General features: G+C 41.3%; 1 protein-coding gene across 3 annotated transcripts in view; it reads right to left on the bottom strand.

The window, feature by feature from the left end:
• The window catches only part of LTN1 (listerin E3 ubiquitin protein ligase 1), a 158,332-nt gene that overhangs the window by 87,759 nt on the left and 55,292 nt on the right, over nucleotides 1–15,281 (bottom strand). For all 3 annotated transcript variants that reach the window (XM_089659523.1, XM_089659525.1, XM_089659524.1), the window contains exons 15-18: nucleotides 12,866–13,016; nucleotides 12,516–12,714; nucleotides 9,469–9,631; nucleotides 3,386–3,490 (exon numbers count right to left, since the gene is read on the bottom strand). In XM_089659523.1, coding sequence (XP_089515649.1) covers nucleotides 3,386–3,490; nucleotides 9,469–9,631; nucleotides 12,516–12,714; nucleotides 12,866–13,016 — 618 coding nt within the window. The remainder of the gene's footprint in view (nucleotides 1–3,385; nucleotides 3,491–9,468; nucleotides 9,632–12,515; nucleotides 12,715–12,865; nucleotides 13,017–15,281) is intronic.

Here is a 15,281-nt window from a genome sequence, read left to right as displayed (position 1 = left end):
CACAATACACAACTGTTAATGGATACCAGGACTTTCTTATCAATCCATTGATTGGACACACAGACCTCTCCATTAACCAACCCCAAACTCAGTCTGGAAACTTTAATAAAACGGTCACCCTCACAAGCTCACCATCAGGAGAACTAACAGACATTGGGTCATAAATACCTTAGTTTGAAGTCTGTGGAACACACACTATCAGCCAAGACTTCTAAGCTTCAGCATGTTTCATAACTCATGAAAGAATGACAGCACAGCCAGAATATAGACATATTTACCTCCCTCAGTTATTGGGTAGCATTTGAACCCAAACACCCCTATGCTAGGAGGTACCAGAGCTGATTAGGCCTCCACACCCCTCCAACGAGAAATGGATATCCGAGACCTGTCATATCTATATCTGCATGGTTGCAGACTGTAAATGGTAGGTATTCAAAAATATGAATACTTATAGATAAACTGTATTTGGGACTTGCTCATAAACATGGTGACCACCCAGCACCACACCCACCCATTAAACCAGATGACTGATCAGATGTTCTCTGTCAACACCCCTTTGATACCACAAAAAAAGGGATTGTCAGGACCTTTTGACTAGCTTTCATTTTAACATCAACCAAGGAACACCTAACAGGACTTGAAAGAGCCACTGCAGCGTTTTTGCTTGATCAATTGGACTCTGCTAAAACCAAAAGGACTTTACCAATATTCTTTACTTTCAAATTTTTTTTTAGATTCTCTATTGCTTTATTGTCTCTTTACTTCTTTGTAACACCCTTTTTTCTGTTGCAATCTTTTTACTGACTTTGAAATAACAAAGCAGTACAAAAGCACTGAAACACTGATCAAAATGAGGCGTTTACAGAAATAAGTCTTATACACAGGTGACCAAAAGGATATTACCTCAAAATAAGGGATACGAGGGACAACAGGGAGAGAGGCGGTAATAACACTGCAATCGGTTCAAGTCTAACATCCTCTCTTCCTCCTGGGGGGTGAAGCACCCTTGTAATCTAGACTACATTCTTGAACAGAGTAGAGGTCTGTAATACAGACCAATATTATACCAATGTAAGCAATACTACAAATAAAAAAAAAAAAAAGGAAATTAAATACACAGAAGAAAGTCAAGAGAGAAGAGAGTGAAAAGGAAGGAAAGAAAAAGAAAGGGAGAGTAGTAAAGGAGGTATATACCCATCCAAGAAGTCCACCCCTCCATCAACTCAACTCTATGACAATCTTAAGTGTCTGGTACCTGCAAGTAGGATAGCCAGGGATGCCATATTTTTTTCAAACGGGTTGTTTAGAACAGACTAGTTTTTTGTGTAACATGAACAGGTTAGTTTGTTTCATTAAGGCCAAATCAATCACGGAGCTTTTAGAAGCAGTAGCAATAGCTATCTTAGCAGCAAGGAACATGAAATGTATCAAGGTCTGCATGGATCTAGGGACATTGTCCACAGGGTCACTGAGTAACACGGTCCGAGAGTCTTTGGAAATATTGACCATAGTAACCGAGTAGATTAATGAATGAATTCGTATCCAAAATCGCCACACCTTGGGGCAAGACCACCACACATGTAGAGCCAAGCCTTTTTGGCCACAACCCCTGAAGCAGGAGGTAGACGAACTGGGGTACATTTTGTAAAGACACTTGGGTACCAAGTACCATTTGGCGAGCACCTTGTATCCTGCTTCTACAAGAGCCACATTCATTATGCCCTTATGAACACACATGGGCCATGTTCGCCATTCCACCACATCAAGAGATATGCCCAAATCCTGCTCCCAAGCAATTTGATAGGGGTGTTTCGACGAAAGGGAGATAAAGGATTTATACAGCATGGAGATGCAGCCCCTCATGAGAGTCCCCTGTATACATCTGCTTTCGAACAGTGTACAACATGAAAGATCAGGACTCTTCTGTTGCAGAGTGCTAAAAAAAATAGTGTATTTGCCCTAAGCGAAAACTCTCCGAGGGGGGAATCTGCATTTCCTGTATGCAGTCTGAGGAAGAATGTATCCCCTTATGGTCTATAAATTGTCCTGTTTGATAGAGGCCTTTATTTATCCATCAACGGAACTGAGCTGGTGTCATACCTTGCGGAAATAATGGGTTGTTAAAGAGGCGCCATAGGTGTGTGGAGGGAACTGAGGGACCAACGACTGCATGTTGAATCTCATAAAGGTATGGAATGGGAAAGCGTAGGACACATAATGGCCCTATGATGTTTCAAAGGGAGCCACAGGATAATGTCTATTGCCACAGAGGAACAAGCTTGGGCTTCTATAGATAACCAATTCAGTTTAAAAAGTGTGTTGTGAAATTAGTTGAGCTGCATATAGTATTTCCGAAAATCTGGTATCCTTAGTCCTCCCATATTCCTAGGAGCATACATAGTATGTAACACCCTTTTTTCTGTAAATATTTTATTTGCACCATTCTGACCTTAAAGTTTTTAAGCTGCCCCTAAGGATTTTAATGCAAAAAATAAAAAAATAAAAAAATCTCTCGGTCTCTTGAAGAGTGCTACTGTGTTACAAATCCCTGAACATACCTGTCTGTTGTGACAGTGCATGTTGCAGATATTTATTCTAAAATCATAGTGGTTATTGCTATGTTTGTGAGTTTCCTCTTCAGTAAAAAGGCAGTGGTGGCATTTAAATGGGTTAATTGCTTAATTAACTTAACCCAGTGACAATCCCGCAAGCTGTAAAATCTTTGTGCAGGGTGCAGCTGACAGTGTTACACAAGTGACAAAGTGGTATGAGATTGGCCAGTCCTTTGTCATGATTTGGTGAGAAGAGAAGGGGTTGGGCAACACGTTCATCACAGTCACCAAAACAGGTGTCCCCATTGAAAGAGGTTTCTGCTACTCCAGTTGTGGTGACAACGGTAACATTTTAGGATTTCCCCTCACCTTCTGTCCCTGATACCCACTAGGAAGAACACCACAAAAACCAGGAAAAGGAACATAACTTAGAAGTACCACCACCATCACCATAATTTTCCGGTGCAGCGGGGATTGATAGAACAGTGGGAGCTCTCAAGTTCTTATCAAGAGGGGGAAGGAGGACCTATCATACATCTGCTTATCCTCCACTCAGATTGTGTTACATTCATGAATGAAAACATCTGAGAAAAAGGGGTGAGCATAGTTTGGCTTGATGAGAGCCTAGGACAGCTTCCACAGTTCTTTTAACCCCCACCACACTGAAAGATTACACTGGCTGGGAAATTTCACCCAACAGAAGCAGCATTAGCAGAAGGGGCACATCATACAGACCTTTAAGTTATGTCCCTTGTGCTGATTTTTGTGGGTCTTTTTGGCTGCATTTAGGCTTTGAACCTTAAAAGCACCCAGAGATTTAAGACACAACTGACCTGTCTGTGCTTGAAGCCAGTACTTTCAATGCATCTTGTCCAGGATTGCTCAATTGAATATGTTTATGAAGGGTTAGAGACCACAGTGTACCACTTTCTAATGACCTGTTAACCAGAAGAAATAGGATATAAAAATAAACTACATTAAACAACATAATAATCATACACTGAATGTATCGGAACTGCCTGTTATACACAGTAAAAGTGTAAAACATCATGTCTGTGAAAGTTTCTATACAGGTGAAACTTGAAAAATTAGAATATCGTGCAAAAGTTCATTTGTTTCAGTAATGCAACTTAAAAGGTGAAACGAATATATGATATATGAAAACAATAGAAATATGAGCGCTGGGTGATAGTAGACCAGTTAGGTACAAAACAGGTAGGAGCAGCCAGCATAGAAGAGGAAACAACCTCAGATCCTCCGAGAAATGCCAGAAATAAAGATACAAATGTGGCGCTCAATCATAGTTGCAGCATATGGAAGATATCTCACAGTGTTAAAACCTCATTAATATGATATATACAGATTAATGTGACTGTTGTGACACAATAAGCAGTAATAATCCTTCCGTGACTGCCGTGACCGTGGTGTTAAATGATATTAACAGCAACACCGCTTATTAGGTATAGATCATACGGAGTGGAATGACTGTGGATATACAGTAAACAGAAAGGTAAAATACGTGACTATTAAAACTGGAAGAAATGAGTATGCTATGCACCAATTGACATATCTTGTGGTAACGAAAACTTATAGGTTATAGTTCATATGGAATGATGTGACTGTGGTGACACAAAGAACAACTGATAACTTTCGTGACTGCTGTGGCTGGAAGCAATGAGCGTACTATGCACTAACCAGATAGCACAGATAAATGTGCGTTGGAGTAAATAAGACCTACTCCTCGGTACTCTGGGGATGGGAACTCGGCATGCGGATGTGATCATCAGGCGGAGGTACTTCACCAGCTGTCATCTATCCAAAGCAGGTTTCCACATTTCAGGTTAGCTGTGTCCAGCAGTACAATTTCCAGCCATCAGGGGGATCATATGAGGCAGATGGGAGCCAGGAAAAAATCCTTCAGAACAGGGACTCTCAGTGCCAGATAAATGAGCCCAGAGAGAAAAGAACTCCAATAGTGTAGTATGTTTAATGACCAAAATAGCGGTAACATCAAAGTACAAGTAAACAAAGCCAGCACTTACATCTGAGGTAGTTAGTGGTTAACATTCCATAGGAAAGGGTAAGTGCTGGCTTTGTTTACTTGTACTTTGATGTTACCGCTATTTTGGTCATTAAACATACTACACTATTGGAGTTCTTTTCTCTCTGGGCTCATTTATCTGGCACTGAGAGTCCCTGTTCTGAAGGATTTTTTCCTGGCTCCCATCTGCCTCATATGATCCCCCTGATGGCTGGAAATTGTACTGCTGGACACAGCTAACCTGAAATGTGGAAACCAGCTTTGGATAGATGACAGCTGGTGAAGTACCTCCGCCTGATGATCACATCCGCATGCCGAGTTCCCATCCCCAGAGTACCGAGGAGTAGGTCTTATTTACTCCAACGCACATTTATCTGTGCTATCTGGTTAGTGCATAGTACGCTCATTGCTTCCAGCCACAGCAGTCACGAAAGTTATCAGTTGTTCTTTGTGTCACCACAGTCACATCATTCCATATGAACTATAACCTATAAGTTTTCGTTACCACAAGATATTTCAATTGGTGCATAGCATACTCATTGCTTCCAGTTTTAATAGTCACGTATTTTACCTTTCTGTTTACTGTATATCCACAGTCATTCCACTCCGTATGATCTATACCTAATAAGCGGTGTTGCTGTTAATATCATTGAACACCACGGTCACGGCAGTCACGGAAGGATTATTACTGCTTATTGTGTCACAACAGTCACATTAATCTGTATATATCATATTAATGAGGTTTTAACACTGTGAGATATCTTCCATATGCTGCAACTATGATTGAGCGCCACATTTGTATCTTTATTTCTAATATATGATATAGCTTGAACTATAGTGCTTTGTATGTAATGAGTCTGTGATTTGTCATAATTGTGATGATTATGGCTTACAGCTCATGAAAACCCCAAATCCACAATCTCAGAAAATTATAATATTGTGAAAAGGTGCAATATTCTCGGCTCAAAGTGTCCCACTCTAATCAGCTAATTAAGCCATAACACCTGCAAAGGGTTCCTGAGCCTTTAAATGGTCTCTCAGTCTGGTTCAGTAGGAATCACAATCATGGGAAAGACTGCTGACCTGACAGTTGTGCAGAAAACCATTGACACCCTCCATAAGGAGGGAAAGCCTCAAAATGTAATTGCAAAAGAAGTTGGATGTTCCCAAAGTGCTGTATCAAAGCACATTAATAGAAAGTTATGTGGAAAGGAAAAGTGTAGAAGAAAAAGGTGCACAAGCAGCAGGGATGACCGCAGCCTGGAGAGGATTGTCAGGAAAAGGCCATTCAAAAGTGTTGGGGACTTTCACAAGGAGTGGACTAAGGCTGGAGTCAGTGCATCAAGAGCCACCACACATAGACGGATCCTGGACATGGGCTTCAAATGTCGTATTCCTCTTGTCAAGCCGCTCTTGAACAACAAACAACGTCAGAAGCGTCATACCTGGGCTAAAGAAAAACAGACCTGGTCTGTTGCTCAGTGGTCCAAAGTTCTCTTTTCTGATGACAGCAACTTTTGCATATCATTTGGAAACCAAGGACCCAAAATATGGAGGAAGAATAGAGAGGCACACACTGCAAGATGCTTGAAGTCCAGTGTGAAGTTTCCACAGTCTGTGTTGATTTGGGGAGCCATGTCATCTGCTGGTGTTGGTCCACTGTGCTTCATTAAGTCCAGGGTCAACGCAGCAGTCTACCAGGAGATTTTGGAGCACTTCATGCTTCCTTCCGCAGACGAGCTTTATGAGGATGCTGACTTCATTTTCCAGCAGGACTTGGCACCTGCCCACACTGCCAAAAGCAGCAAAACCTGGTTCAATGATCGTGGGATCACTGTGCTTGATTGGCCAGCAAATTCGCCTGACCTGAACCCCATAGAGAATCTATGGGGCATTGCCAAGAGAAAGATGAGAGACATGAGATGGAACAATGAGACCGAACAATGCAGAAGAGCTGAAGGCCGTTATTGAAGCATCCTGGTCTTCCATAATACCTCAGCAGTGCCACAGGCTGATACCTTCCATGCCGCGCCGCACTGAGGCAGTAATTGCTGCAAAAGGGGCCCAAAACAAGTATTGAGTACATATGCATGCTTATACTTTTCAGAGGTCCGATATTGTTCTATGTACAATCCTGGTTTTATTGATTGCATGAAATATTCTAATTTTCTGAGATTGTGGATTTGGGGTTTTCATGAGCTGTAAGTCATAATCATCACAATTATGACAAATCACGGCTTGAACTATCTTGCTTTGCATTTAATGAGTATATCTCACATATTAGTTTCACCTTTTAAGTTGCATTACTGAAATAAATTATCTTTTGCACGATATTCTAATTTTTTGAGTTTCACCTGTATATCCAGTTCATTGTAAAGCTAGTAGTGAGTTACATTCAACTTGACTTGTTCTGTAATGTTAAAGATGGTTTCGTACCTTCTCCAAGTCACTTCTTCAGTTTCAATGAGTGCCAGAAAAATTCCCCAGAATTTATATGCACACAGGTAGCACTGACACCTTAATACAATCAACCTGAAATGATTAAAATGTTAACTGTCCTAGAACAGGATTGGGTGTGTGAAAGTTGTGGAACTTCCCTGTTCTAGTTACAGAATTCCATCCTTCGTGTTAGGAAGTCTGCATAAGTCTTAATTTCTCAATTTTCATGGCTAAAAGGTGTAAATAGTTGTCAAACCATGAGGGTAGAGATATCAAAATGGGATTATATGTGGAAAATAGCTGGTGTTGAAGGCCCCTGTGCCTGTTCAGGGATAGTTGTTCCAATATGACATAGAAGGCCTCTTGCAAACCAGTTGCCATCTTAGATCAAAATCAATGGACAAACGCCTCAGATATACACAAGTTACTAAATTAACAAAAAGACCAAAAATTCTTAAAAAAAACAACAACACGTTTTTCTTTGTTTCTGTTATAAAAGTTTGCAAATAAATAATTATTCTTCATAAATTTAGGCCAAAATGTATTCTACTACATGTTTTTGGTGAAAATAACCCAAATCAGTATTTATTATTTAGTCTGTAGGAAAGTTATAGAGTTCACAAACTATGGGATATATCTGAATATTGATCAATCCTGAAGTACTGACAGCCAATCTAATTTCTTGAGGTCCAAAAATGTCAGAACAGTACAGATATCCCCCAAATGACCCCTTTTTACAAAGTAGTCCGACGTATTTCATAACAGGCATGGCGAGCTTTTTGATGTTGTAATTTTTTTTTTTTTTTTTTACATACTGTCACCTGTGCAGTACAGCGTCATCATATAACTGGCATGGCGGTGATCAGGGACACTGACTGGTGACAGTACGAAAAAAAAAATTGATAATTTTTATTTTTTTTTATTACATTTTTTTTCTCTAAGATTTTTTTTCATATTACACTATGACCAAAGTAGTATAATGTTACCATAGTAACATTGTACTACTTTGGGGAAGTGATCAGTATTTTTTTTTTTTTTAACACAATTTGCTTATAGCAAAGAATTACTTTGCTATAAGCAAGCATTTACCTGAATGAAAAATCGATTCATTCAGGATTTTTTTTTTTTTCTTAACTGTGATTTGTCCACAGCTAATCACATGACACAGCTGGACTGTGATTGGCCCAGCTTGTGCATGTGATCGCTGTGACCATTCACAGCTAGCCACACTTGTATACAATGGATGGCATGAAAGGAAGCCATCCATTGTATACAACTATCATGTGACCTGCTGTGATTGGTCAAAACAGGTCACATGGTACTGGCATCGGGGCCGGTACACAGATCTGTCATCGGCTGTGTCCGAGGTACACGGCCGGTGACAGATCGCACCGCTGCATGGCTCTGCTGGCATGCAAACTGTGCATGCCTGAAAGGACGCCATATGGCATCCACCCGGAGGGACGAGGGTTTTTGCCTGCCGCGATTCGGCCATAGGCCGGGCGGGGACCGGTTCAGACCCAAATTCAAGCAAAGTAACTCGGTATATATGCAGTGCAGCATGCAATGCAAAGACTTTTACATAGGGGAGATGAAGCAACCTCTCAACAAATGAATGGTCACACATAGGAGGGAACATTCTACAGGTGCAGACTCAACAGGATTCCTAAACCTTAAGATAAAGGGCTATTCTTTCAAAGACAATTAGGTGCACATTTTGGACGGAAGCCAACTCTTTCGCAAGATACGTGAAAGAGGTAATGTCAAACTAAAAATCCATCCCTGAACAAGATTAGGGCCTTCAACACCATCTGCCTTTCACATATAATGCCATTATAATATTTCTACCCTGGCGATTAAAATTAATTCACTTCTTTACCATGTAAATTGAGGAATCACTGCATTGTAGCCTTTCTGACATCAAGGATGGGATTATGTAACTATGTGTGCCAACTTTATTTTCAGAAAGCCCGGTGTGTTTTTTTGGTTCACAAGGGGATAGTTCACTACGAGTTCATAGATACTGGTACAACGATCAACCAACATTTTTACTTCGAAATTCTGAAAATGTTACAGTAATCTGTTCGGAGGAAAAGATTAGAACTCTGACCTGACAAGTGGATTCTCCACCAAGACCATGCTCCTGCGCCTTACCATTCCAGGAATTAAATGGTCACATCTTGTAGGGTGATTCCACCACTTTCACACCTACTATCTTGTTTTTGGACAACAAACATCTACACATTCAATGGTGACTGGGTTAAGGGGTCTGTGTTACCTGTGTGGATATAAATGCCGAGGCACGTTGCTGCCACTCATCAGAACTGAAGAAGTGGACTGGAGAAACTTTGCAATGTCTTCAGCATTACAGAACAAGTCCAGTTGAATGTGTCCAACTACTACCAGCTGAAAAAATCATATATATAAGAGGATTACCTGGTATACAAGAGCTCTAAGAGGCCAGGCAGATGGTCACCAAGTTCTACAATGCTGTCATGGGTTATGTCCATAGCACGGAGCATGTTGCAGCACTCTGTAAGGGTGGCTGGAGGTCCCTCAAGCTCATCACACCACTGTAAGCTATACAGCATTTCAGAAACTGGGCAAACATTACAGATAAGAAGGTTGTACATTAATTATGTGTACATGTAACTAACCAAAACAATTCTTTAAACATTTGTAGAAAAGTGTTGTATGAACACACACTCTTCCCTACTATATGTAAATATGGCTGTAATCAGGCTTTAATGAACAAATCACAGAGTACACACTGCATTTCCATATCCTATACCCATTACTGCCATCGTAGGAACATATGAAAAACTCACCAGTAATTCAAATACAGCTTTCAGGTTCGCACTTTAATCGCAGTAAGGCTGAGGGTTGGGGGATGATCTCTCTGCGGAGATTGTGGACCACAGGTAAAGCTGGCCATAGATGGTTCAAATCATGGTCTGTTCAGCAGTGGCTGGCCGAGACTGGAACCATCTATGGGTAGGCTGATTGTACCCAATCTGATTGTTGTACGACTTGGGTGCAACCAACATGTTGAATTTTCATGCAATGTTTGCCAGCAGGGACAGTTCTCCCTTGCGAGAGAACACAATAGCTTGTGTTGATGGGGGAATCGAGTGATTCTCCATCTATGGTCTGCTTTAAGACACAGAAATCAATGTATCACTCCAACATAAAGTGATCAATAGATTGCTTATCAAGCTACATTTGCTAAAGAGGTGTTAATATTATGACCTCCGCAAGCAAGACAAATGCTCATGAAAGGGAAGACCGAGGGACTGGGAGTGGACGGCAATGTGTAGAATGAAAGAATTTTTTTTTTTCTGGTCCAGCTTTGACCTGTTGACACAAACAGAGCCACGTGGGCCAGAAGCTTTCAGATACATTACACAGACTGATGGAGGGAGTGAGGGCTGATTGGAAAAGCTGTCTAGCTGCTGTGTGGGTGGAACAATCCACAATGTTCCCAGGACGTTCCAGCTGGCCAATTGATAGACGCTAATTGGCTTTATTCTAAACATAAGCCATTCCATCTTAAAATTGAGATGAATTTTTGGCAGCTGTGAACTAAAGAAAGAAAAAAAAAAAAAAAAAAAAAAAGAACTCCAAGACTGAAAGGAAAGCATGAAAACTAAACTGATTATACTCAAAAATGAAGACCAGTAAATAAGACCCTCAACTAGTTACCATTTGTATCTAAAAGGAACCAGTGTGAACTTAGAACAGCCTGCAACCATTGAAATGATATGGACTATTGTGTCCCTAAACATTAGCATGGTGGAAAGATGGGTATAAACACACAGTCTGTCAGGGTGTCAGGCACTGGGTGAGCACAGATTATTGGTTGTAGATATTCGCACCTCCGAAAATAAAAGGTCTGCTTTTTAAAGCAATTGAAAACTCTACAATTATATAGGGTTGTCAAAATTGATGATTTATTAGGTTTAAAGTTGTAAACTAATGTTGAATAGCAGCTTTGATTATTTATAGAACATCCTTATATTGCAAATAAAAACTTAAAAACAGGGCTGAATTCATAACATGGAATTCTGAAATTATTTACATCAGAAACTGCTTGCCTTCAGGCTCTTCCTCTCTGATTGAAACTTTGGATGGATCCATCTGAGGTGACGGGAAGCAGCCATTGTTCCAATTCATTAAACTTGCTAAAAAGGTGATGAGGTTTGCCTGCTGGCTGCATAGAAGAATTTCAAATATTCATATACAATATTTTTTAAATGTTGTTTTAACCACTTGCCTACCGGGCACTTATACCCCCTCCTTGCCCAGGCCAATTTTCAGCTTTCAGTGCTGTCACACTTTGAATGACAATTGCGCAGTCATGCAACACTGTACCCATATGAAATTTTTATCATTTTTATGAGACAGACAGAGCTTTCTGTAGGTGGTATTTATTCACCTCTGGGTTTTTTATTTTTTGCTAAACACACCAAAAAAACTCAGAAAATTCAGAAAAAAAGTTTTTTCTTAGTTTCTGTTATAAAACTTTGTAAATAAGTGATTTTTCTCCTTCACTGATGTGCGCTAAAGAAGCTGCAGTGCTGGGCACTGATAGGCTGCACTGATGAGGAGGCACTGTTAGGTGGCACTGATGGGCATTGACAGGAATCACTGATAGGCACTGAAAGGCATGACTCATATATAGCATGGATAGGTGGCACTGACTGGAAGCACTGATAGGTGGCACTGTCTGGCACCTCAGATGAGCACCGATATGTGGCATTGATGTGCACTGGTAGGCATGGATATGTGGCATTGATGTGGCACTGATGAGCACTGACAGCTGGCATTGGACACTGACAGGTGGCACTGATGGGGCTACACTGATCATCAGTGCCCTGATGATCAGTGTACATGTCCCCTCTTGGGAATGCAGATTACCGGCTCTCCACACGAGCTGTCAGCATGAGGAGAGGACTTATTTCCTTATTTACATGCGATCAGCTGCGATTGGACACAGCTGATCACATGACAGAGCCAAAGTCTTCAGCTCTGTCCATTGATCGGTGATCCGCTGTGTTCGATGGACACAGTGCACCACCGATTGCACCGCTGCATGCTCCCGGAACCGCGCACGCCCGGTTAGAGTGGGAGGACGTCATATGACGTCTTCCCAGAACGAGAAAACAGCCTTGCGCCCGTCATTACCTTACATGGCGGGCAGGAGGCAGTTAAAGTGTTTCTAACACCAGAAAATATATTCATATATTTTTAAATTTGGATAAATTGGTAAGGGGTTAAAACCCCTGCCAGATTTTAACTGCTGTCCATGTCCTGCTGGGGAAAAAAAAAAAAAAAAAAAACAAAGTACAAAACCACTACGCAGTCCCTTCCTCAGTACTGCACCCCACTTTATGGAATGACAAGATACTGATAAAGATACTGATAGAGAGTTCCATTTTGTTTTGATGTGTCTAATGGGTGTACAAGAGGTTGTTCTCTATTACCCGTTATGGTTATCCTCACTGCAATCTCCCCATCTTTCCTCAGAGCATTGTTCTCCAGGATACGAAAAGCCATTTTGCTCATTATTGCACCTGTACACAAGTGCTGGGGCAGCCAAGTCTTTTGAAGTGATTTAAGATCTGTCCCAGATGTTTCCGAATTCATACTCAATCGCCCTTCCAAAAGCGGCTTGCTTGACCACTGTAAAAGAACAGAACTGTCAAAACACAATTATGGTGCCATTTCAGCACCTCGTTGGTTTTAAATGAAATATCACTATTCTCCTAACTGAAGTTCACAGAAATATTACACAAACAGAGCAAGTAGTAAGAAGATGCAGCACTTCCCATACCTGTCCAGGGAGAGCCTGGCGCATCTTCTGCCATTTCTCATCGCTCGGCATCATCAGAGACAAGTGCTCAGCCAGGAAGTGAGATGAGGATGGACCTGAATCTAAGAGCTTGCCATACAAGTTATCAACAGCACTTATCAGTGTTTGGAGGCTAAATCAGACCAAAAAAAAAATATATAAAAATTTAGATTAAGTAAGACAGTCAGCAGACTATTCAAAGAACTCGAATCATATTAGCTTTCCACAGATCTTAATGGCAGAGCGGTTTTGATTAAGAGTTTTTAAAAGTTAGTTTTCTTATTTCAACCTTCTTTTCACCCGGTGATCCACAGTTCTGGGGTGACAATGCTCACTCATCATACTAGATCAATGGAGAAGCAACATTGTGACAAGATTACAGAAACCTTCCCCTCTCCTCCTCTCTATTACAGAAAAAGGGCTCTGCAGTTTTCAGGATAAATGGGAATGTAACTGACAAGACTGCAGGAAGCAGTGCACAGAAAACGATCAGCTGAGAAGATTTCTGACAGTAAAATGCTTCATTCACACTAGATGCATTGGAACTGAGCTGGGTGTTTATTCAGTCTCACCACATGACTTGCAAGGCAAAATATCCTGTCTCCTGTGTGTGCGATTCATAACACTGCGTGGGCAGCCAACTGAACTTTTCTGAAATGTCTGCAGGACATTTCAATAAAGTTAATTTAAAAAACAAAAAGGGATGGGTGCAGTACAGAGCGGTGAATTTAGCTGGACCGCACAACAGGCGTTGCGTTATATAGTACTGGCTGGTGTGAACGGACTTGAGTCAGTACTTTGTAGAACCACCTTTAGCTGCAATTACAGCTGCAAGTCTTTTTGGGGATGTCTCCACCAGCTTTGCACATCTAGAGAGTGAAATCATTGCCCATTCTTCTTTGCAAAATAGTTTATGCTCTGTCAGATTGGATGGAGAGCATCTGGGAACAGCAATTATCAAGTCTTGCACAGATTCTCCATTGGATTTCGGTCTGGACTTTGACTGGGCCATTCTAACACATGAATATTCTTAGATATAAACCATTCCATTGTAGCTCTGGCTGGATGTTTTGGGTTGTTGTCCTGCTGGAAGGTGAACCTCTGCTCCAGTCTCAAGTCTTTTACAGACTAGAACAGGTTTTCTTCTAAGATTGCCCTGTATTTGGCTCCATCCATCTTCCCATCAACTCTGACCAGCTTCCCTGTCCCTGCTGAAGAAAAGCATCCCCACAACATGATGCTGCCACCACGTTTCACGGTGGGGATGGAGTATTCAGGGTGATGTGCAGTGTTAGTTTTCTGCCACACATAGCGTTTTTGCTTTTAGGCCAAAAAGTTCAAATTTGGTCTCATCTGACCAGAGCACCTTCTTTCACATGTTTGTTTTGTCCCCCACAAGGCTTCTCACAAACTGCAAACGGGGCTTCTTATGGCTTTCTTCTTGCCACTCTTCCATAAAGGACAGATTTGTGGAGTGCACAACTAATAGTTGTCCTGTGGACAGATTCTCCCACCTGATCTGTGCATCTCTCCAGCTCCTCCAGAGTTACCATGGGCTTCTTGGCTTCTTCTCTGATTAATGCTTTCCTTGCCCAGAAGCGCGATTAGTCACTCCAGAGAACACATCTCCACTGCTCTAGAGTCTCGTGGTGGCATGCTTTACACAACGTTATCCGATGCTTTGCATTGCACTTGGTGATGTAAGGCTTGGATGCAGCTGTTCAGCAATGGAAACCCATTCCATGAAGCTCTCTACACGCGGTTGCTGTGCTAATCTGAAGGCCACACAAAGTTTGGAGATCTTTAGCTATTGACTCTGCAGACAGTTGCCGACTTCAGCGCACGGTGTACTTCAGCATGCGCTGACCCCGCTCTGTCATTTTACGTGGCCTACCACTTCATTGCCAAGTTGCTGTTGTTCCCAGTTGCTTCCACTTTGTTATAATACCACTAACAGTTGAAAGTGAAATATTTGGTAGTGAGGAAATTTCACAGATGATCTTATTGCACAGGTGGCAACTTATCACGGTACCACGCTTGAATTCTCTGAGCTCCTGGCAGCGAGTGACCCATTCTTTCAAAAATGTTTGTAGAAGCAGTCTGCATGCCTAGGTGCTTGATTTTATACACCTGTGGCCATGGAGGTGATTGGAACACCTGAATCCAATGATTTGGAGGGGGGTCCCAATATATATATATAAATAAATAAATAATGTAGTGTGCATAGTCTAAACACTATTCAGAACTACAAGCCTTCAGTGTTATAAGCCAGACTATATGCAAACATTTTTTTGTTCATTTTGGATAGAATAAGGAAGGATTATAACGCCTGCCAGTTTTTTGCTATCTGTGTCCCACTGGGAAGATTTAACTTCACTTCCTGTCCCATAGACAAAAT

The sequence above is a fragment of the Staurois parvus genome, unplaced genomic scaffold, assembly GCF_062004578.1.
Source record: "Staurois parvus isolate SC_StPar_1 unplaced genomic scaffold, SC_StPar_1.0 ptg001162l, whole genome shotgun sequence".
NCBI classification, from domain to species: Eukaryota; Metazoa; Chordata; class Amphibia; order Anura; family Ranidae; genus Staurois; species Staurois parvus.
Note: the sequence above shows the minus strand (reverse complement) of the source record. Positions and strands in the feature narration are given on the sequence as shown.